The sequence below is a fragment of the Trichosurus vulpecula genome, chromosome 1, assembly GCF_011100635.1.
Source record: "Trichosurus vulpecula isolate mTriVul1 chromosome 1, mTriVul1.pri, whole genome shotgun sequence".
Taxonomy (NCBI): Eukaryota; Metazoa; Chordata; class Mammalia; order Diprotodontia; family Phalangeridae; genus Trichosurus; species Trichosurus vulpecula.
This window is the reverse complement of record NC_050573.1, coordinates 192,760,723-192,782,456: the sequence shown is the minus strand read 5'-3', so window position 1 is coordinate 192,782,456 and position 21,734 is coordinate 192,760,723. Positions and strand designations below refer to the sequence as shown.

General features: G+C 37.6%; 1 protein-coding gene and 1 pseudogene across 1 annotated transcript; one reads left to right on the top strand and one right to left on the bottom strand.

Moving 5' to 3' along the window:
• The first annotated feature begins 1,259 nt into the window (after positions 1-1,259).
• LOC118835524 lies at positions 1,260-20,945 on the top strand (annotated as a pseudogene).
• Positions 10,840-11,280, bottom strand: LOC118833503 (40S ribosomal protein S15a-like). Its single transcript, XM_036740862.1, has one exon. It carries the CDS (start codon positions 11,278-11,280, stop codon positions 10,888-10,890), a length of 393 nt encoding a protein of 130 aa, XP_036596757.1. The 3' UTR covers positions 10,840-10,887.
• Positions 20,946-21,734: the final 789 nt, after the last annotated feature.

Sequence of the window (21,734 nt, the reverse complement as noted above, 5' to 3'; positions counted from 1 at the left end):
TACTATGGTAATTTTAAGCTTAAAATTGTAGCACTTGAAATTCTATTCCCTTTAAGGAACTTCTCTGTGGAAAATTTTTACTGACCTACAAATCTTTTAATAACAAAAGTAAGCCCTTACTATTAATACCTGTAAAGTTATAAAACAAAAAAAATGTGACTTCTCTCACTCTCTATTTCCTGCTTTTACTTTCTTCCTGGCTCCTGGCTCCTAGTTCCCTATCCTTTATACCATAATATTGAGATTTTAGAGTCTGGAGAAATCTAAAGTAGAAAATGGAGATTTTTTCACAGTTCAAAAACCTTTTTACTCAGTGACATCAATGCAAAAATTTTTCATAGATAAGGATGACAATGAATAAATAGGAATACATGAAAAATATGGTCTATCTTGGTCACCTGGAATTAATGAAGAAGTTTGCTACTCACTTCCTGACAGAGAGAAGTAAGGAATTCAGGGTAAAAAATAAGCAAAGATTTTTTTAAAATGGCCAATGCAGAAATTTGGTATGCTTGACTATACATATTTGTTATATGTTTTCTTTGTCTTTTCCCCAATTTGAGTGGATGGTGAGAGAAAGAGAATAGAATACACACACACACACACACACACATACATATATACATATATACGCATACATGTATATATATGTATATGCAGTCAGTTCTTGTCATTTGTGGTAGTTATATTGCATAAAGTCACTGTGGACATTGAATTAGTGAATACTGAACCACTGCTCCCAGAGGAAGTGTAGGGTTAGCTTCCTGTGAGCCTCTGATCACAACATTTACTTCAGGTATATCCAGAGTAGCCTCAGGTACAGATTGTTAAATTTCCTCTTCCGTATTTTTTTTCTGGATGCACAGTATTATTAAATGATTAACATTGAACTCATGGCCAACAGAACTATGCCTGAACAACATGGTAATGTCTTTACAATCCCATTCTTTACAAATTTATATCAAGATACAAGACAGAAGAACATGCAAAGAAATAAAAAAAATACTTAAATATTTTAGCACTTAAGCACTTAGCATTTTAAAATTAGATTTTGTTTTAATTAACATGTCTTATATCTTGATATAAATTTGTAAAGAATGGGGGTAGTACAGACATTAATGTTAGACATTCCTTTTTTAAAAATAGGGACATTTTCATAAAGAAAGCTTGGTCTAGTTATGAAATGCAAGAAACCAAAGGCTTGTAGAGTACACAAACAAAGCCTATTGCATATTCATCATGAATATTTCTTTTGATAAATGACTGAACAACCACTTGACATAGTGAACAAGAAGTGTGGGAAACAGGATGTAGGCTGGATCTGCAGCTTCATTGGGATAAAGAATTACCTGGGTGAGGAAATTCTCTACAAATGCTGTGTCTTCTGAGAAAATGGCTTAATGAGGTGAGAAGTTAAGTGACTAATTAAGGGTCACACAGTGATGGCCAACTTCACTTGGTTCTGCATCTAAGCATTGGGTGGCCTGACTTCCCTAGAGAGTCAGGTCAGCTACCAGGCTTCCCGGTAGCCTACCTTCTTGAGTTCTTTGAACTAGTTTCCACAAGTGGGTCACATGATATTCTCCACCATCGAATGCTGCTTCCCAGAATGCATGGTTCCTACTGGACAATGATGAGAATGGTCATGGTATTACTAGTAGCTACAAGAGTTAAATAATCATTGAATAGTAGTAGTGAGAAGTTATTTTTACAGGGAAAACTACATAAATAAAGTGCTGGTAAAATTTCATATGTTTTCCACTAATATTAAACTGTTGTTAATCATAACATAACCCTGGCCTTACTTTCAGACTTTGGTTAGAGTATACTTATTAAGTATTTATATCTTGTTTTATGCTACCAAGAGTTTTGGAACTTTCTTAGAGTTTGGCTCCCTACTCCCCTCTAAGTCTCTTTTCTCTGCTGCCAACAATTTGTAGGGGAAGAATTATAGTCTGGGTAATCAGAAGATGTGGGTTGCAGAGTAGCCTAGTTTCTGTTACTAAGTGACTGTGAATAAATCACTTAAACATTTTGTCTCTCAGTTTTCTCATCTGTAAAATGAGGAAATTATACTAGAGGAGATACCATTCAATCTCTTACAACTCTAAAAATTTTCTATTCTATTATAGGCCTTACACTTAAAAGTGACATTAGTCAACATATTATTGGATTGTGTTAATCTTTCAGTTGAATTCAGAAGTCTACACAAAATGCTATAAAGACTTCCCTTAATTATCTCCCCCTTGTTCCCAACATGGTTGAAAAATAAAGAAAAAAGGAATAACTAAATAGCCATGCCATGCAAAGTTATCCAAGATGGACAAGTCAGAGTGGTGATTCAAGATGGTAAAAGGTGATCCATTGGAGAAGAAAATGGCAAACCACTCCAGTATCTTTGCCAAGAGAACTCAATGGACAGCATAAAGATTATAAAACATGTAACACTGGAAGATGAATCTCTTTGATTTGAAGATGCCCAACACACCATTGAGAAAGAGCACAGGACAACTAAAAGTAGCTCCAGTACAAATGAAGTGGCTGGGCCAAAACTCAAAGAAAGTTCAGTTGAGGATGTGTCTGGTGATGAAAGGAAAGTCTGATGCTATAAAGATAAATACTGCACAAGAACCTAGAATGTAAGATTTAAGAACCAAAGTAAGCTGAATGTAGTCAGACATGAGATGGAAAGATTAAATGTTGACACCTTGGGTGTCAGTAAACTTAAATGGATGGGAATGGATGAATTTAGTTCGGGTGATTGTTACACATACTACTGTTGGCAAGAACATCTTAGAAGAAATGGAGTAGTCATCATGGTCAATAAAAGGGTAAGAAAACCAGAGCTTGGACATAATCTCAAACATGACAGAATGATATATGTTCCAATCCAAGACAAAGCTTTCACAATCACTGTAGTAGAAATCTGTGCTCTAACTACTGATGCCAAAGAGACCAAAGTTGATCATTTCGGTGAAGACCTAAAACATCTAGAAATAACACCAAAAAAGGGTTTCACATTCATTGTAGGGGATTGGAATGTTAAGTAGGAAAGCAAAAGGTATTTGAAATAATAGACAAGTTTAGCCTTGGAGTACATAATGAAGCAGAGCAGAGGCTAATAGAGTTTTGTCAATTTAATTTGATGGTTATAGCAAACACTCTTTTTCAATAAAACAAAAGGCTACTCTACACATAGATGTCACCAGATGTTCAATACAGAAATCAGATGGATTATATACTTTGCAGCCAGAGGTGGAAAATGCAATACAGTCAGTCAAAACAAGACCTGGAGCTGACTGTGGCTCAGATAATGAACTTCTTATTGCAAAATTTAAGACTTAAATTGAAGAAAATAGGGAAAGCCATCAGACTTTATAGGTGTGACCTAAAGATGGAATTCATTGGAAAAGACCCTGATTTTGGGAAAGACTAAAGGCAAAGAGAAAAGGGGATGGCAGTGCATGAGTTGGATAGACAGTGTCATGGAAACAATGAATGAACTTGGACAGACTTCAAGATTTAGTGAAGGATAGAAAAGCCTGCAGTGGGGTGGAGCCAAGATAGCAGAGTAAAAGCAGGGACTCACTTGAACTCTCCCCCAAACTCCTCCAAATACCCATAAAAAATGACTAAAGAAATTCTAGAGTAGCAGAACCCACAAAAAGAAAGAATGAAACAAAATTTCATCCCAAGACAACCTGGAAGGTCAACAAGAAAGGTCTGTTGTACAAGGCTGAGAGAAGAATGAAGTCCAACTTAGAAGGTCAGTAGAAAAGGTCTGTTAGACCTGGGTGAGAGAGGAGTACAGTTTAGCCTTGGACCCAGGAAAGCCCAGGGCAGTGGCAGCAGGAGCAGTGGAAGACTGTAGAAATTTACTTTGGTGACAAGGAAGATCAAAATATATACTCAGAAGAAGGCAACAAAATCAAAGCTCATATATCCAAAGACTCTAAGAAAAATATGAATTGGTGTTAGGCCATGGGAAAGCTCAAAAAAGATTTTGAAAATCAAGTCAGAGAAGTAGAGGAAAAATTGGGAAGAGAAATGAGAGTGATGCAAGAAAATCACAAAAAATGAGTCAACAGCTTGCTAAAGGAGACTGCAAAAATATTGAAGAAAATGATACCTTAAAAAATAAACTAGATCAAATGGCAAAAGAGGTCCATAAAACCAATGAGGAGAAGAATGCTTTAAAAAGCAAAATTGGCCAAATGGAAAAGGAGGTACAAAAGCTCACTGAAGAAAATGATTCCTTAAAAATTAGAACAGAGCAAATATAAGCTAATGACTATGTGAGAAATCAAGAAATTATAAAATAAACCAAAAGAATGAAAAAAAGTAGAAGACAATGAGAAATATCTCATTGGAAAAACCACTGACCTGGAAAATAGATCCAGGAGAGATAATTTAAAAATTATTGGACTACACAAAGCCATGTACAAAAAAAGAGCCTAGACATCATCTTTCAAGAAATTATCAAAGAAAACTGCCCTGATATTCTAGAACCAGAGGGTAAAAAAGAAACTGAAAAAATCCGTCAGTCACTTCTGAAAAGACATTCAAAAATGAAAATTCCTGAGAATATTATAGCCAAATTCCAGAGTTCCCAGGTCAAGGAGACAATATTGTGAGCAGTGGTCTGCAGGCAGGCAGCTCTCTCCTGCTCCAGGGCTCCATTCCAGGCTCTCTCTACTCCTTCCTGGGCTCTGAATATAATACACTTTATGGTCTGGGGTTGGGCTACTCCATCCTGGCTCTGGCCTTTCCCACCTCCCACAGGCTCATTTTACTGTCACAGCTGCTGCTCTGTCTCTCTCCTCAGTAGTGCTAGTGGGACAGGGATGGGGAAGGAAGGGTTATATTCCAGGGGCCTGCTCTGTGCACCCAGGGAACAACTCCTGTCACTCTTGCTACTCACCTGTTTCCCCTCAGGCTGCTGCTACTCCTGGGGCTCCACAGAACCATAGCCACCACTACTGAGAAACAATGGACAATTATCCCAATCCCTATACTTTCTTTGTACTTTGCAGAACCTACAGATTATGCCATATGTAACAGCAAGCACCTAGCATACCCTGCTAGCACAGGTTCTTTGATCTGCTTTTAAAGGAAAGCAGCTTTAAAGAGGTCAAAAATCTTACTTTAAAATTGAAGGAATTAGAATAAGCAAAGAAGAAACTAAGATATCATTCTTTATAGATGATATGATGATTTGCTTAGATAATCCTAAAGAATCAAATAAAAAAAAACTACTTGAAATAATAAATAACTTTTGCAAAGTTGCAGGATGTAAAATAAACCCACATAAATCCTCGGCATTCCTATATATTACTAACAAAGCCCAACAACGAGAGATAGAAAGAGAAATTCCATATAAAATTACTATAGACACTATCAAATACTTGGGAGTCTAGCTGCCAAGACAAACACAGGACCTGTATGAACACAATTACAAATCACTTCTCACACAAATAAATTCAGATCTAAATAGACGGAAAAACATCAGTTGCTCATGGTTAGGCTGAGTCAATATAATAAAAATGACAATTTTACCTAAATTAATTTACTTATTCAGTGCGACACCAATCAAGCTGCCAAAAATTATTTTACAAAGCTGGATAAAATAATAACAAAATTCATCTGGGAGAACAAAAGATCCAGAATATCAAAGGAATTAATGACAAGAAATGCTAGGGAAGGAGGCCTAGCCATACCAGATATTAAACTGTGTTATAAAGCAGCAGTCATCAAAACTACTTGGTATTGGCTAAGAAACAGAGTGGTGGATCAGTGGAATAGGTTAGGTATACAAGACACAGTAGTCAACAACTATAGCAATCTACTCTTTGATAAACCCAAAGAATCCAGCTTCTGGGTTAAAAATTCACTATTTCACAAAAACTGTTGGGAAAATTGGAAAACAGTATGGCAGAAACTAGGCATAGACCAATATCTTACACCATATACCAAGATAAGGTCAAAATAGGTTCATGATTTAAGAATAAAGGCTGATACCACAAGCGATTTGGGAGAGCAAGGAATACCTTGCTTTACCTGTCAGATTTATGGGAAAGGGAAGAATTTATGACTAAACGAGAGATAGAGAGCATTACAAAATGCAAAATGGATAATTTTGATTATGTTCAACTGCTAAGTTTTTGTACAAACAAAGCCAATGCAACAAAGATTAAGAGGGAAGCAGAAAATTGGGAAAAAAATCTTTATAACCAGTGTCTCTGACAAAGCCCTCATATCTAAAATATACAAGGAACTGAGTCAAATTTATAGGAACACAAGTCATTCCCCAATTGAGAAATGGTCAAAGGATATGAACAGACAGTTTTCAGAGATAGAAATTAAAGATATCTATAGGCATATGAAAAAAATGCTGTAAATCACTACTGATTAGAGAAATGCAAGTCAAAACAACTCTTAGGTACCACGTCTTTCCTATCAGATTGGATAACATGACAAAACAGGAAAACGATAAATGCTAGAGAAGATGTGGGAAAATTGGAACATTGTTACACTGTTGCTGGAGTTGTGAACAGATCCAGCCATTCTGGATAGCAATTTGGGACTATGGTCAAAGGGCTACAAAAAGGTGCATATCCTTTAACCCAGCAATAACACCTGTAGGACTGTATCCCAAAGAAATCACACAAGTGGGAAATGGACCAGTATGTACAAAAATATTTATAGCAGCTCTTTTTGTGGTGGCAAAGAATTGGAAATCAAGGGAGATGCCCATCAATTGGAGAATGGCTAAACAAATTGTGGCATATGAATGTAATGGAATATTACTGTGCTATAAGAAATGAAGAGAAGACAGACTTCATTATTACCTAGAAAGACTTACATGAACTGATGGTGAGTGAGGGGAGTAGAACCAGGAGATTATACATGATTACAGACACACCATATCTGTAAGGAGTAACTTTGATAGGCTTGGCTTCTCTCATCAGTGCAAGGTTCACTTGTGAATACATTTGACTCTAAGGATTTTTTCTTACAGAGTTGACTGATGGTTTGTTCAGTTTCTTTTTCTTAGATGGGTAATTTAAGTACATCATCTGTCAATCTGGGTAATTTATATTTTTTCAATTATTCATCCATTTTGTTTAGATTGTCAAATTTATTGGCATATGATTAGGCAAAACTGCTTCTAATAATTGTTTTAATTCCCTTTCCATTCATGGCAAATTCACCCTTTTCATTTTTAATACTGATAATTTGGTTCTCTTTCTTTAAAAAAAAAGTCAAATCAACCAATGGTTTATCTATTTTATTGGTTTTCACATAAAACCAGATCCTTGTTTTATTTATTAGTTCAATAGTTTTCCTTCAATTCTATTAAGCTCTTCTTTGATTTGCAGGATTTTTGACATAATGTTTAATTAGGGATTTTTCCTTTGTTATTTTTCTAGTTTTTTTTAGTTGCACACCCAATTCATTGATCTCTTTCTCTGTTTTACTGATACAAGCATTTAGAGACACAACTTTTTTTCCCTAAATAATACTTTGACTGCATCCCATAAATTGTGCTATGTTCTCTCATTGTTGACATTCTCTTTAATGAAATTATTGATTGTTTCTATGATTTAGTCTTTGACTCACTCATTTTTTAGATTAGATTATTTTGTTGTTCAGTCTTTTTGGTCATGTTCAACTCTCTGTGGCCCCATTTCAGGGATTTCTTGGCAAAGATATTGGAGTAGTTTTCTATTTTCTTTTCCCACTCATTTCACAGATGAGGAAATTGAGGTCAAATCAGGTTAAGTGACCTGCCCAGGGTCACATAGCTAGTAAGTGCCTGAGCCATATTTGAACTCAGGAAGATGAGGCTTCCTTACTCCACACCCCTCTATCTACTGTATCACCCAGCTGCCTAGTACTCAGTAATCATAAAGTCAAGCTATTGGTCATTATCTAACAGAACTCCTGCTTCTCTGAATAGCAGTGAGCAGTTTGCAATTAGAATTCATGTAATTAAAGAAATTAATTTGAAAAAATAATGGAAATCAGAATATTCAATATCACTTATGTGTTTTTTCAATTCAAGTGGTTAAAAATAAACGTGATCACCTTTCTAGTAAGTTTCAACCAGTGACTTTTCTAATTATCTAGTTTCCAATTAATTTTAATCTGTATTTCGACAACCTTTTATTGAATATAATTTTATTGCATTATGTTATGAAAATGATGCATCTAATATGTTTGGTTTTCTGCATTTTAATGTAAGGTTGTTATGCCCTAACCCATGGTCACTTTTATGGAGGTGTCATATACTATGGAGAAAAAAGTACATTCCTTTCTATTTCCATTCAATTTTCTCCAAAGGGCTATCATTTCTAACTTTTCTGAAATCCAGATCATCTCCTTAACTTCTTTCTTGTTTTTTTTTTATTTAGATTCATCTAATTCACTGAGGGGCTAGTTAAAGTACCCGGCTATTATAGTTTCATTGACTATTTCCTCAGGTAACTCATTTATCTTCTCTTTTAAAATTTGGATGCTCAACCATTTGGTGCATGTAAGTATGTTTAGTATTTATATATTACTTCATTGTCTATGATACCTTAGCAAGATGCAGTTTCCTTCTTTAATTAGATCTATTTTTTGCTTTTGTTTTGTCTAAGATCATGCTTGTTACTCCTGCTTTTTTTTTTTTTACTTCAGCTCAAGCATAACAGATTTTGCTCTAGCCCCTTACCCTTATTCTGTTTGTGTCTCTCTGCTTCAAATGTGTTTCTTGTAAGCAACATATTGTAGGATCCACTCTACTACTCGCTTCCATTTTATGGGTGATTTCATTCTGTTCACATTCATAGTGATGATTACTAATTGTGCATTTGCCTCCATCTTATTCCACCTGCCCCCATTTATTCTTCTTGCTTTCTCTGTCCTTCACCCTGTTCCTCTTCACAAGTATTTTACTTCTGATCCCTGCTTCCCCCAATCCACTCTCCCTTCTATCAGCCCTCCCCCACCTTTTTAATCCCTCTCCCCTCCTACATCCCTACAGGGTAATATGGATTTATTTTAGCCAACTGACAGTGTGTCATTTCCTCTTTCAGCCAATTCCAATGAGAGTAAATTTCAAGCTTACTACCCACCTATTTCCCCCTCTAGAGTAATAGCTCTTTTGTACTTCTTTTACATGAGATTACCTCTTTCTACCTTTCCCTTCTCCTTTCTTTCAGTGCATCCCTCTTTCTTACCCCTTAATTTTTTTTTGGATATCATCCCATCATAGTCAATTCAAACCTGTGCCCCTTGTCTATGTGTACACCTAACTGTCCTAATAATAAAGTTCTTAAGAGTTACAAATATCACTTTCCCATGTAGGAATGTAAACAGTTTAAACTTATTGAATCCTTTATGTTTTCTCCTTCCTGTTTGCCTTTGTTGCTTCTCTTTAGTCTTTCATTTGAAAAACAAATTTTCTGTTCAGCTCTAGTCTTTTCATCAGGAATGGTTGAAAATCCTCTATTTCACTAAATATCTATTTTTTGCCCTTGAAAGATTATTCTTAGTTTCACAGGGTAGGTAATTATTGGTTGTAATCTTAGCTTCTTTGCTTTCCAGAATATCATATTCCAACCAACTCCTCTGCTCCTTTAATATAGAAGGTACTAAATCCTGTGTAATCCTGACTACAGCTGACAATATTTGAATTGTTTCTTTCTAGCTATTTGCAGCATTTTCTATTTAGTCTGGGAGCTCTGAAATTTGTCTATAATATTCCTAGGAGTTTTCATTTTAGTACCTCTTTCAGGAGGTGATTGGTTGATTCTTTCCTTTCTATTTTACCCTCTTTTTAAAGATATCAGAGCAATTTTCATTGATAATTTCTCAGAGTATGATGTCTAGACTCTTTCTTAAAAATAGTAACTTTTAGGCGGTCCAATAATTCTTAAATTCTCTCCTATATCTGTTTTCCATGTCAGTTATTTTTTCCAATGAGTTATTTCAGATTTTCTTGTATTTTTTTCATTTTTTGTTGTTTTGATTGATTCTATTCTTAATGTATCATGAAGTCAGTAACTTCTACTTTCCCAATTTTAATTTTTAAGGGATTATTTTCTCCAGTAAGCTTTTCTACCTCCTTTTCTATTTGGTCAATTCTACTTTTCAAGGAGTTTTTTTTTTCCTTCAGTGGATTTTTGTACCTCCTTTATCATTTGGCCAATTCTATTTATTAAGGAATTATTTTCTTCAGTGAATTTTTGCATATCTTTTTCCATTTTTTTGCTTCCTTTATCAAGCTGTTAACTCTTTTTTCATGATCCTCTTAGATCACTCCCCTTTCCCAATTTTTCTTCTGTCTCTGTTATTTGATTTTTAAAATCCTTTTTGAGACCTTCCAGAAGTTCTTTCCTTCCCCCTAAAACCAATTCACATTTTTCCTTGAGGTTTTACATGTAGCTGTTTTGACATTGCTCTGCTGAGTTTTGTTTTGATATTCCCTTTCCCTGTAGTAGCTTTCTCTGGTCAGGTTTTTTGTTTGTTTTTTTTCAGTCATTTTTCCAGCCCATTTCTAGACTTTTAACTATGTGTTAAAGTTGGACTCTGCTTCTGGGATGAAGGGGTCACTGTCCTAACCTTCAGGTTTTTTGTACTGCTATTTTCAGAGCTAATTCTGAGGACTTAAAAGTTTTTACTACTTACAAAGTGGTATAATCTAAGGAGAAGTGTGGTCACTGCTCTTCTGGCCTGTACTCTTATCTGTGAGTGACCACAAGCACACTTTTCTGACCTGGACCTGCTATCAGGAACCCTGCTTCCCTGCAGCTGAATGCTGACATGTTCTAGTACTCTTCCTCACTCTGGAAATTTTTTTTTTCCATTGGAGCATTTTATTGGTATGTTTGTTTTACACCCTTAGAAAAAGAATCCCAGGATTTTTCCTCCTGTGTGTTTTTGTCTTGCTTCCTCATGGTCCATGATGCCAGCTGAGATTGTAAGCACAATAAACCCAAACTGACGGGATGGTAGGAGATTATTCTGCCACTTTTCCAGATCTTCCAGTTGAACATCAAATCTGGGGCTGATTACACCACACTTGTTTAATCTGCCCATGAGGTTCACAACAATTTTCTCTGCTCTGTGATCATCAATGATCTCAAATTCGCCAATATAACCATGCTTCATCATCACAGTTAAGAACCGGACGATTACTTTGGAGCACGGCCTGATGAGAACCTGGCGTTTTCCTCGCTTTTCTGCATTGTTGATGCTTTTGAGAGCATCTGCCAGGACATTCATGCACACCATGGTGGCAGTGCTGCAAGATGGCGGAAAGGAGCCACTCTGGAAATTTGACCCAGGTCTGTGACATATCCTTGTTTGCAGTGGAGTTCTGCATCCAATGCCAGCAAAGTTTCCCCTATAATCTCTTTTTGACAGTTTTCTGACTCTTCCTGTCCATGGGCTGAGAGCTCCAGAAGTTACTGCTGCTTTTTCAGTTGCCTCCAAGGTTTCACAGATACCTTGCTGCCTGCCTGGGCTGCTCCATTCTCTTATGGACTTTGCTCCATTCTCATCTCAGCGTGACAGACCTTTCCCATTAACCTTCTAAGTTGTGTTGGGCTGGCAAATTGTTTTACCTCATCCTTTTGTTTGTTCTGCTGCTCCAGAATTCATTTTGAGACATCATTTTAAAGTTATTTGGAAGGGAATTTGGGAGATCTTAAGCAAGTTACTGCCTTGTTCTGCCCTCTTGATTATGAATTTTTTTGCAAGATTTAAACTTTTTTCAATGAAAAAGGGAAGGCATAAGAGAGAAAACATATTTTAGTTAGTTGAAAAACTTAAATTTAATTAAAAATATAAAGAAATATAGCAGAAGAAATCAAAGCCATGTGGAAACCAGATGAGACACATAACATTCCTCTTACTCTGTTTGCTACTGAAAGAGTTCAGAAGATGATTTTAGTGAAACTTCAGAAGAGGTCACATCCCCGTGCTTTCATATCTAGTAGAGATGACATGGTATAGCAGGGAAGGAGGGAATCAACATTTATATAGTGTCTGTCATATACCATGCAGTGTGCTAAATGCACACCCCATTTGATAGTAGTGCTATGTTATGCAGGTAAATAGAGCTTGTCACTTGCTCACCCTCTCCTGGACCCTTCTGTAGGTTAAGGTAACTTTCTAAGCTTTACCTTGGTTCCTTCCCCTTGGGTCTGACTTTCTCTCCGAGACCTCTCCAATGTGGAGAAATGGTTTTTCTTCCAAACTGGTAAACTGGAAAATGGAAAGAAAGTGATCAAGACCCCACCCATAACATCAGCCCAATCAGTAGCAAGCGCCTCCTATTCCCTCAGTCAAACTGCTTACTTGTTCATTGCTTAGAGAGAAGTCTTAGAATAAGTGTTGCCTCTGACTTGGGAAATTATAAAAATTGAATCAATAATTCTCTTTCATAGCTCTTAGACTCCAACTGGAAAACTGCTTTTGTGAAATACTATAGTTATTAATCTGTCTCCCTCTCTTCTCCTGGGAGCTTATTTCTTCTTCTCTCTGCTGCATTTTTGGTAATGACACAGATAGATCAGTAATGCAATGGCTAATTATGTTTATCATAACTGGTTATTTACAGCAATGCAGTATTTATGAAAGGGAAGGTAGGTGGCACAGTAGATAGAGCATGGGGCCTGGGGACAGGAAGACCTTAGTTCAAGTATGGTCTCAGACACTTACTAGCTTTGTGACCTTGGGCAAGTCACTTAAACCTGTGTGCTTCAGTTTCCACATCTGTAAAATGAGCTGGAGAAGGAAATGGCAAAGCCCTCCAGTATCTTTGTTAAGAAAACCCCAGATGGGGTCACAAAGAGTTGGACATGACTGATATGACTGAACAAATAACAACAACAAAGTGTTTAGTGCCTAGTTATTTACATGTTGTCTTTTTCATTAGGAAGTATGTTCCTTGAGGGTAGGAGCTATGTTTTTAACCTTTTTTTGTATCCCTGGCACTTAACACAGTGCCTAGCATATAGTAAACACTTAATAGATGTCTTTGATAGATTGGTTGAAAGGAGCACCATCAGCAATGATTTCCTCGGTGCCGGCCTCCAAACCCAAGTTGTGTATATTTATATCATGGAAAAGGGATATTGGAATTGATACTATGCCCTTGAAATGTAATTACCCTTAGATTTCATGCCACTCCATCTCCCTAATGGTCATTTCCCCATTTTTCATCTTCTTTTCCTCTTTTCTACAGAAAAAGTGAGTACCTGTTTCCCACCTTATTTTTATTTCCCAAAAGTTGATCTATCTTTCTGTTTACTTTGTCCAAAAGTTGCCTGTTCGTCATTTCTTATTGCACAATAGTACTCTATTATATTCATATACCACAGCTTGTTTAGCCATTCCCCAACTGATGGGCATCTTCTCAATTTCCAATATTTTGCCAGCGTGAAAAGGGTTGCTATAAATACTTTTGGACTTGTAGGTTCTTTTCCCTTTTGTATGATCTCTTTAGGATAAAGATCTAGTAGTATTGCTGGATCAAAGGGTATGCACATTTTGGTTGCCTTTTGGGCATAGTTTCAAATTGCTCTCAAGAATAGTTGGATCAGTTCAGAACTCCAACAACAATGCATTAGTGTCCAATTTTTCCACATCCTTTCCAATATTTATTCTTTTCTTTCTTGTCATATTAGTTAATCAGATAGATATGAGGTGGTACCTCAGCATTGTTTTAATTGCATCTATCTAATAAAAAGTGATTTAGAATACTTTCTCATATGCCTATAAATAGTTTTGATTTCTTCATCTGAAAACTGCTTCTTCATATCCTTCGACAATTTACCAATTGGGGAATGGCTTGTATTCTAATAAATTTGATTCTGTTCTCTATACAATAGAATATGCTCCAGCCTCTTACCTTTACTCTTTGTGTGTCTTTCTGCTTCAAATGTGTTTTTTGTAAACAACATATTGTAGGATTCTGGTTTTTGATCCACTCTGCTATCCACTTCTGTTTTATGGTAGAGATTATGCCAGTCACATTCACAGTTAGGATTACTATCTGTGTATTTCCTTCCATCCTATTTTCCCTCATACCTGTCCTCTCTCTCTGTCCTTTCAACCTTTCCCTCAATGACATTGTTTTGCTTCTGTCTACTGCCTCCCCCACCCAATCTTTCCTCTCTTCTATCAGTTCCCTCTCATTATTTACTTAATCTCCTTCCTTCCTACTTTCCTGTTTGGTAAGATAGGTTCTTAAATTCCAGTGATTTTGTGTATTATTCCCTCTGAGCCAATATTGATGAGAGTAAGGTTCAAGTGATGCCCATCACCCATCCTCCCATTTCCCCTCCACTGTAATAGGTTTCTCCTGTCTCTTCATGTTAAATAATTTACCCCATCCCACCTCTCCCTTCTTTCTGCATATAGTGTATTTCTTTCTCATCCCTTAATTATTTTTTGTCTCATTTCCTCAAGATCACCTTATACCTGTACCCTCTGTCTATGTGTATTCCTTCTAGCTATACTATTAGTGGTACAATTTTTAAGAATTGTGAGTATCATCTTCCCATATAGAGATGGAAGCAGTTCAGCTCTATTGAATCCCTTATGTTTCCTTTTCCCTTTTTAGCTTTTTAGGTTTCTCTTGGGTCTTGATATCAGAGATCAAATTGTTTTGCTCAGTTCTGGTCTACTCCTTATGAAAGCTTAAAATCTTTTTATTTCATTGAATGACCATTTTCTGCTTTAAGTAAATGCTTAATTTTGCTGGATACAAGATTCTCGTGGTAGCCCTAGCTCTTTGCCTTCTAGAATATCATGTTCCATGACATCTGATCCTTTAATATAGTAGCTGCTAAACTGTATGTAATCCTGATTGTGGGCCCCTGATATTTGAATTTTTTTTTTCTTTCTGGCTGCTTGTAGTATTTTTTCCTTGACCTGACAGTTCTGAAATTTGACTATCATGGTCTTTGGAGCTTTTATTTTGGTATCTCTTTCCTGAGGTGATTGGTGGATTCTTTCAATGCCCATTTTACCCTCTGGTTTCAGGATATCTGGGGAGTTTTCCTTGATAATTTCTTGAAAGATGTTGTCCAGCTTCTCCTTTTGATTATGGATTTCAGGTAGTCCAATGATTCTGGCATTGTCTCCTACATCTATTTTTTAGGTCAGTTGTTTTCTTTCCCATACGGTATTTTATATTTCTTCTATTCTTTCATTCTTTTGAATTTGTTTTGCTGATTCTTGATGTCTCATAGTCATTAGCTTCCACTTGCCCAATTCTAACTTTTTGAAGCTGTTATCCTCAGTTAACTTTTGCACTTCCTTTTCCATTTGGCTAATTATACTTTTTAATGAGTTGTTTTCTTCAGTGGATTTTTGTGTCTCCCTTTCCATTTGGCCAATTCTACATTTTAAGCAGCTGTTTTCCATGAATTCTTTTTTTTAAATCATTATTGATTTATTTAATATTTTTAGTTTTCAGCATTAATTTTCACAAGAGTTTGAATTACAAATTTTCTCCCCATTTCTCCCCTCCCCCGCTCTAAGATGACATATATTCTGATTGCCCCATTGCCAAGTCAGCCCTCCCTTCTGTCACCCCACTCCCCCCATTGCCTTTTCCCTTACATTCTTGTTGGGCAAGATAGATTTTTATGCCCATTGCCTGTATACCTTATTTCCTAGTTGCTTGCAAAACCTTTTTTGGAACATCTGCTTTTAAAACTCGGAGTTCCAAATTTTTTCCCCTCTTCCCTCCCCTCCTACCCTCACTAAGAAGGCAAGCAATTCAACATAGGCCACATGTGTATCATTATGCAAAACCCTTCCACAATACTCGTGTTGTGAAAGACTAACTATATTTTGCTTCTTCCTATCCTATCCCCCTTTATTCAATTTTCTCCCTTGAGTGTCTGCTTTTGATTACCTCCTCCCCCTATTTGCCCTCCCTTCTATCATCATCCCTTGTTATCTCCTTCCTCCTTCTTTCCTGTGGGGTAAGATACCCAATTGAGTGTGTATGGTATTCCCTCCTCAGGTCAAATCTGATGAGAGCAAGATTCACTCATTCCCCCTCACCTGCGCCCTCTTCCCTCCCAACAGTGATTTTTCTTACCACTTTTATGTGAGATAATTTACCCCATTCTATCTCTCCCTTTCTCCCTCTCTCAATATATTCCTCTCTCATCCCTTAATTTGATTTTGTTTTCTTAGATATCAATACTGAGAAAGGTCTTACGAATTACATACATCATCTTTCCATGTAGGAATGTAAACAAAACAGTTCAACTTTAGTAAGTCCCTTATGATTTCTCTTTCTTGTTTACCTTTTCATGCTTCTGTTGATTCTTGTGTTTGAAAGTCAAATTTTCTATTCAACTCTGGTCTTTTCACTGAGAAAGCTTGAAAATTCTCTATTTTATGGAAATTCTGTATTTCACCTTGGAGCATGATACTCAGTTTTGCTGGGTAGGTGATTCTTGGTTTTAATCCTAGCTCCATTGACCTCTAGAATATGATATTCCAAGCCCTTCGATTCCTTAATGTAGAAGCTGCTAGATTTTGTGTTATTCTGATTGTGTTTCCACAATACTCAAATCATTTCTTTCTGGCTGCTTGCTGTATTTTTTCCTTGATCTGGGAGCTCTGGAATTTGGTGACCACATTCCTAGGAGTTTCCTTTTTGGGATCTTTTTAAGGAGGTGATCAGTGGATTCTTTCAATTTCTGTTTTACCCTCTGGCTCTAGAATGTCAGGGAAGTTCTACTTAATAGTTTCTTGAAAGATGATGCCTAGGCTCTTTTTTTGATCATGGATTTCAGGTAATCCAATAATTTTTAAATTATCTCTCCTGGATCTGGTCTCTAGGTCAGTGGTTTTTCCAATGAGATATTTCACTTTGTTTTCCACTTTTTCATTCCTTTGGTTCTGTTTTATAATATCTTGATTTCTTACAAAGTCACTAGCTTCCACTTGCTCCAATCTAATTTTTAAGGTAGTATTTTCTTCAGTGGTCTTTTGGACCTCCATTTCCATTTGGCTAATTCTGCTTTGCAATGCATGCTTTACCTCATTGGCTTTTGGGAGCTCTTTTTCCATTTGAGTTAGTCTATTTTTATGGTGTTTTCTTCAGTATTTTTTGGGTCTCCTTTAGCAAGTCATTGCCTTGTTTTTCAAGGTTTTCTTACATCATTCTTATTTCTCTTCCCAATTTTTCATCTACTTCTCTAATTTGCTTTTCCAAATCCTTTTTGAGCTCTTTCATGGTCTGAGACCAGTTTATGTTTTTCTTGGAGGCTTTTAATGTAGGCTCTTTGACTTGGTTGACTTCTTTAGGCTGTATGTTTTGGTCTTCTTTGTCACCAAAGAAAGATTCCAAAGTCTGAGTCTGAATCTGAGTCCATTTTTACTGCCTGGCCATGTTCCCAGCCAACTTACTTGACCCTTTGATTTTTTCATTGGGGTATGACTGCTTGTACAGTAGAGAGTATATTGTTCCAAGCTTGAGGGGATACATTGTTGTTTTCAGAGCTATTTGTATACAGCAAGCTGTGCCACGCCAGTGCTCCTCCATCCCCAAGAACCGCCAACCCGGACCAGAGTCAGATCTTAAGCAGGCTCTGCACTCCTCCTCTGATCTGCCACTTAATTCCTCCCACCAGGTGGGCCTGGAGCCAGAAGCAACTGCAGCTGTAGTTCTGTAGCTGCACCACCCCTGCTGCTCCTGGGGTGGTGGCTGAACTACAGACTCTTTTCACCCTGTCCCTGAAGCTTTTCCCACTAAACTTCTCTGTTGTCTTTGGTGTTTGTGGGTTGAGAAGTCTGGTAACTGCCACAGCTCACTGATTCAGGGCGGTAGGACCTGTTCCACCTGTCTCATGGTCTGGTTGGTCCTGCCACTGCCCATGCTGGGCTCTGTTCTCCTCTGCTCCCAGCTTCATCCAATAGCCCTTATGCAGCAACCATCCAGTCTGTCCTGGGCTAGAGCCCTGCTTCCCCCTGCTATTTCATGGGTTCTGCAGTCCTAGAATTTGTTCAGAGCCATTTTTTATCAGTGTTTGGAGGGTCCTGGGGGAGAGCCCTAGGCAAGTCCCTGCTTTCCAGCCACCATCTTGGCTCTGCCCCTTTCCATGAATTCTTTCTGGGCTTGAGACCACTTCCTGTTTTTCTTTGTGGTTTTTCCTGTAGGTGTTTTACCATTCTTCCCCTCTTCTGATCTTCCCTGTCACCATAATACATTTTTATGATCAGATTATGTTTTTGTTTTTTGTTGTTTTTTGCTCACCTTTTTTTGGCCTTTTTCTTTTCTTTTACATTTGAGCTCTGCTCCTGGGTTGGAAGAGGGACTGTCTTAGCCTTCTTGGGCCAGGGGCTGCAAGCCTGGCTGTTTACCTGGTGCGGCACTGATGTTTCCCTGAGGCCCATGGGGGACCTGCGTGTCTGGTGCTGTGTTGAGGGAATGTGGTGGGGGGTAGCTGGTGCTACTGGAGGTCTGGCCACAGGGGTCAGCCAGCTCATTTGGTGCTCAGCTGAGGTCCTAGTGCTGTTGTCTGTCATGCGCTGAGGCCAGTGGGATGTTTTTTTTTTTTCATTTCCCCAGGGCTATACTGAAGCATATGGAGGTCTGGACACTGGTGGCTGCCTGTCTGTCCAGGGCTATGCTGAAGCACTTGGCAGTTTTCAGAGCTAGAGTCTTCCCATTCTTCTGGCTATGCTGTGGGACATGGAAGGGTGCTAGTGTTAGCATTTACCCACTCCATCACACTGGGGTTTTGCTGAGGTGGGACTTGCTCCTGGCTTTCTGGAATGCTTCCTCTTCTTGACTATGCTCCCCTTTTACCCAAGTGAGACAGACTTTTCTTGTTGATCTTCCAAGTTTCTTGGCCTAAAAGATGGTTTCATTCCATCTTTTTGCTAGTTCTGTGATTTCAAAATTTGTTTGCTTGTGCTATTTTATCGTTGTTTGGAGGTGAATATGGGAGAGTTATCATGATTTACTGCTTACTTCACCATCTTGACTCCCAGAAGTCCCTTTTACTATTATTAAATAAAAAAAAATCCTAAATTTTTAGTACTAATTTCTTGCTAAAGTCACAATAAGTACCTATCTCCTTTCCTTTTCCTCCCCCATCCAAGTATTTTATTTCATTCGTTTGATTTATAGTATTTCCAGTCTCAATATGTCTCATAATTGTTTCAGCCAGTAGTTTTTATGGAAATTCCAATAGAAAATGATTTAAAAATCGTGTTTCCATTTCAAGACAGTGAATGATAAATCATTATAGAAGATCCTCCATGTTATGGTGTAAGCCCAGCTCTTCCTCCCCCCGCCCCATCCCCTAGCTCTTGTAAGATCTTTAAACTCTTTGCCTAGAATAAAGAATCACACATTCCTTTCCGGGTAGGAGACTGAGAAGCCCCTCTCTGAGAATGTACCTCTCAGACATTCCTCTCTGACTGATAGGCCCAAGCAAAAGATTGAATACACTCCTGAACAAAGAACAGGAAATATTTCTGAAGCTGCTTTTTGAGGACCTAGCCAGTTCTCAAAAAGCAAAATGACTGACAGGATCATCCCCTCTCAAGATGAGTGGCTACCCTCTCTGGTGGTGAACATCTGGGACAGTTAGCAGTGAGTCTCCCCTCTCTGGCGGGAAAAACTTTCTTTGTTCAGCACCTTATAAAAGTCACCACGTGGGACAGGCTCATTGGGATCTCACCCATGGGCCGGATGCTTTGCCTGGGACCATTTTCCTTCTTGGGCCTTAATCAAGCTGTGTAAACTGGGATCTCCTCAGCTTTGAGAGGATCAAGTACTGGAGTTCCTCAGAGGGGTGATGAAGCTATGTCATCTGTCTTTGTCTTTGTTGTGTTAATTGTGTTTGTTAAAGTATTTCCCCTGTCTTTCAATAAAAAACCTTGTTCTGTTGGGAGTGTGCCTTATTGCCAGCATGAATCTGAATGTGAACCTAACTTAACTTAATTGAACAGACAGAAAAAAAAAAACCTACTGTTAAAACTATGGCGATACAAACAAGTCTTAATAATGGAGATATTTTATGACAATGAAGAAATTAGGAAGAAATATAAATATAAGGGCCAGCTTTTAGAAGAGATTTTTAACCTAATGATTAGGTCAATTAATAGGTTATAGTAGTATTTAGAATCAAGGAATTTTTGACTTGAAGTGACTATGTAGGCTCAGATTGAATCTAGCTCAGTAGATTGAATCTGGCCTGCTTGTGAAAACAGGTGTCACAAAGGGTGGGGTTTCTTAAGACAACCCATTATGATGAATGGACTTCTTTAAGGATTACTTCCATAGATTCTTCTTCACCAAAGAAGAATCCCTGCACTCTACTCTGGAGGTTCAATTACAATTCTTGCTGTATTTCCTCAGGCTGGAAGAAACTGGCTGGTTGGATGAGCCCACAAAGGCCATCATAAGGCAGCCTCAATGTGGAGTCCGAGATATTGGTGACTACTCATTTTTTCCTGGGAAGCCCCAAATTAAAAATAACCCCATAACCTACAGCGTCATCAACTATCCAAGGGGCATGGATAGTAGGACAGTTGAAAGGATCTTGCGGAAGGCAGCAGAAGTCTGGAGCAGTGTGATGCCCTTGAAGTTCCTAGGAGTGTATGAAAAAGATTCTGACATTGAGTTTGCTTTCCTGGATGGAGATCATGGAGATGGCTACCCCTTTGATGCAAAAGGAGAAATCCTAGCTCATGCTTTTGCCCCACATCCTGTCTACCAAGGAACTGTCCACTTTGACAGTGATGAAGATTCGTCAAATTCTGAAGAGGGAATCAACCTCTTCCTGGTGGCTGTTCATGAAATAGGCCATGCCCTGGGTCTATGACACTTTCAGGATTCAGACTCCATCATGTACCCAAAACTCTTCAGACTCAGTGATGATGATATAATAGGGATCCAGGCCCTTTATTAAGGGAAAAAGAAAATGCCATATCCTGAATATCCTGAAGTTCTAGATGTGATGCACATGATCCTTTTCCATAGAAAGTACAAATTTCCCTGACTCAGGAAACAAATCAATAACTCCGATGTTACCTTGAGGCTTGTTGAAGCTAAGATCCAAAGTATTGGGAGAGGAATGGTCTAATTTAGAATTTGAACTCTGAACAACAGAACACAAAAAGGGGTATTTTAAATACGGAACTGAATGTCCATTTTCTACAGCCTTTTTTAAGTATGTAAATAAATTATGCATTATTTCTAAAAAATTAAAAAGAAAGAGGTGACTATGTAGCTGATATAGTCTATTTCTTCCTTTTTACATGTTAGGGAGTAGAGGACTAATGAGATCACTCATATGAACTTAGGGCATATGCACATTATGCTGTTAATAAGTATATTCTTGATATTTCACACTTATTATCCTCAAGTAAAATAGTATTTTAAGAGACAGCATGGTCTAATAGGTAGAGAGCTAGATTTAGAGTCAAGTGGACAAATGTTCATGTCCTCCCCCAACATGTCCTGGTTGCATGACTGAAAAGTTGTTAAGTCCTCAGTGTTCCCAAGCACTTCAGGATTCTAAGCTGTAGAGCAGCTGCCATTTTTCTTTAAGTAGAAGTGCTCATTCAGAGTCCCACATGTCAATGAAATCACAAATTGGGACCAAAAGAGATGAAAAAGGTATAAATGAATTTAAATAAAAAATTTAAATAATGTATTGGACTCTAAAAGAGGCAAACTTTCAGAAGCAGAGGTTATC

What these genes read in the sequence shown, in the direction of transcription:
- LOC118833503 (XM_036740862.1), bottom strand. Translation starts at nt 11,280, where the DNA reads ATGGTGTGCATGAATGTCCTGGCAGATGCTCTCAAAAGCATCAACAAT.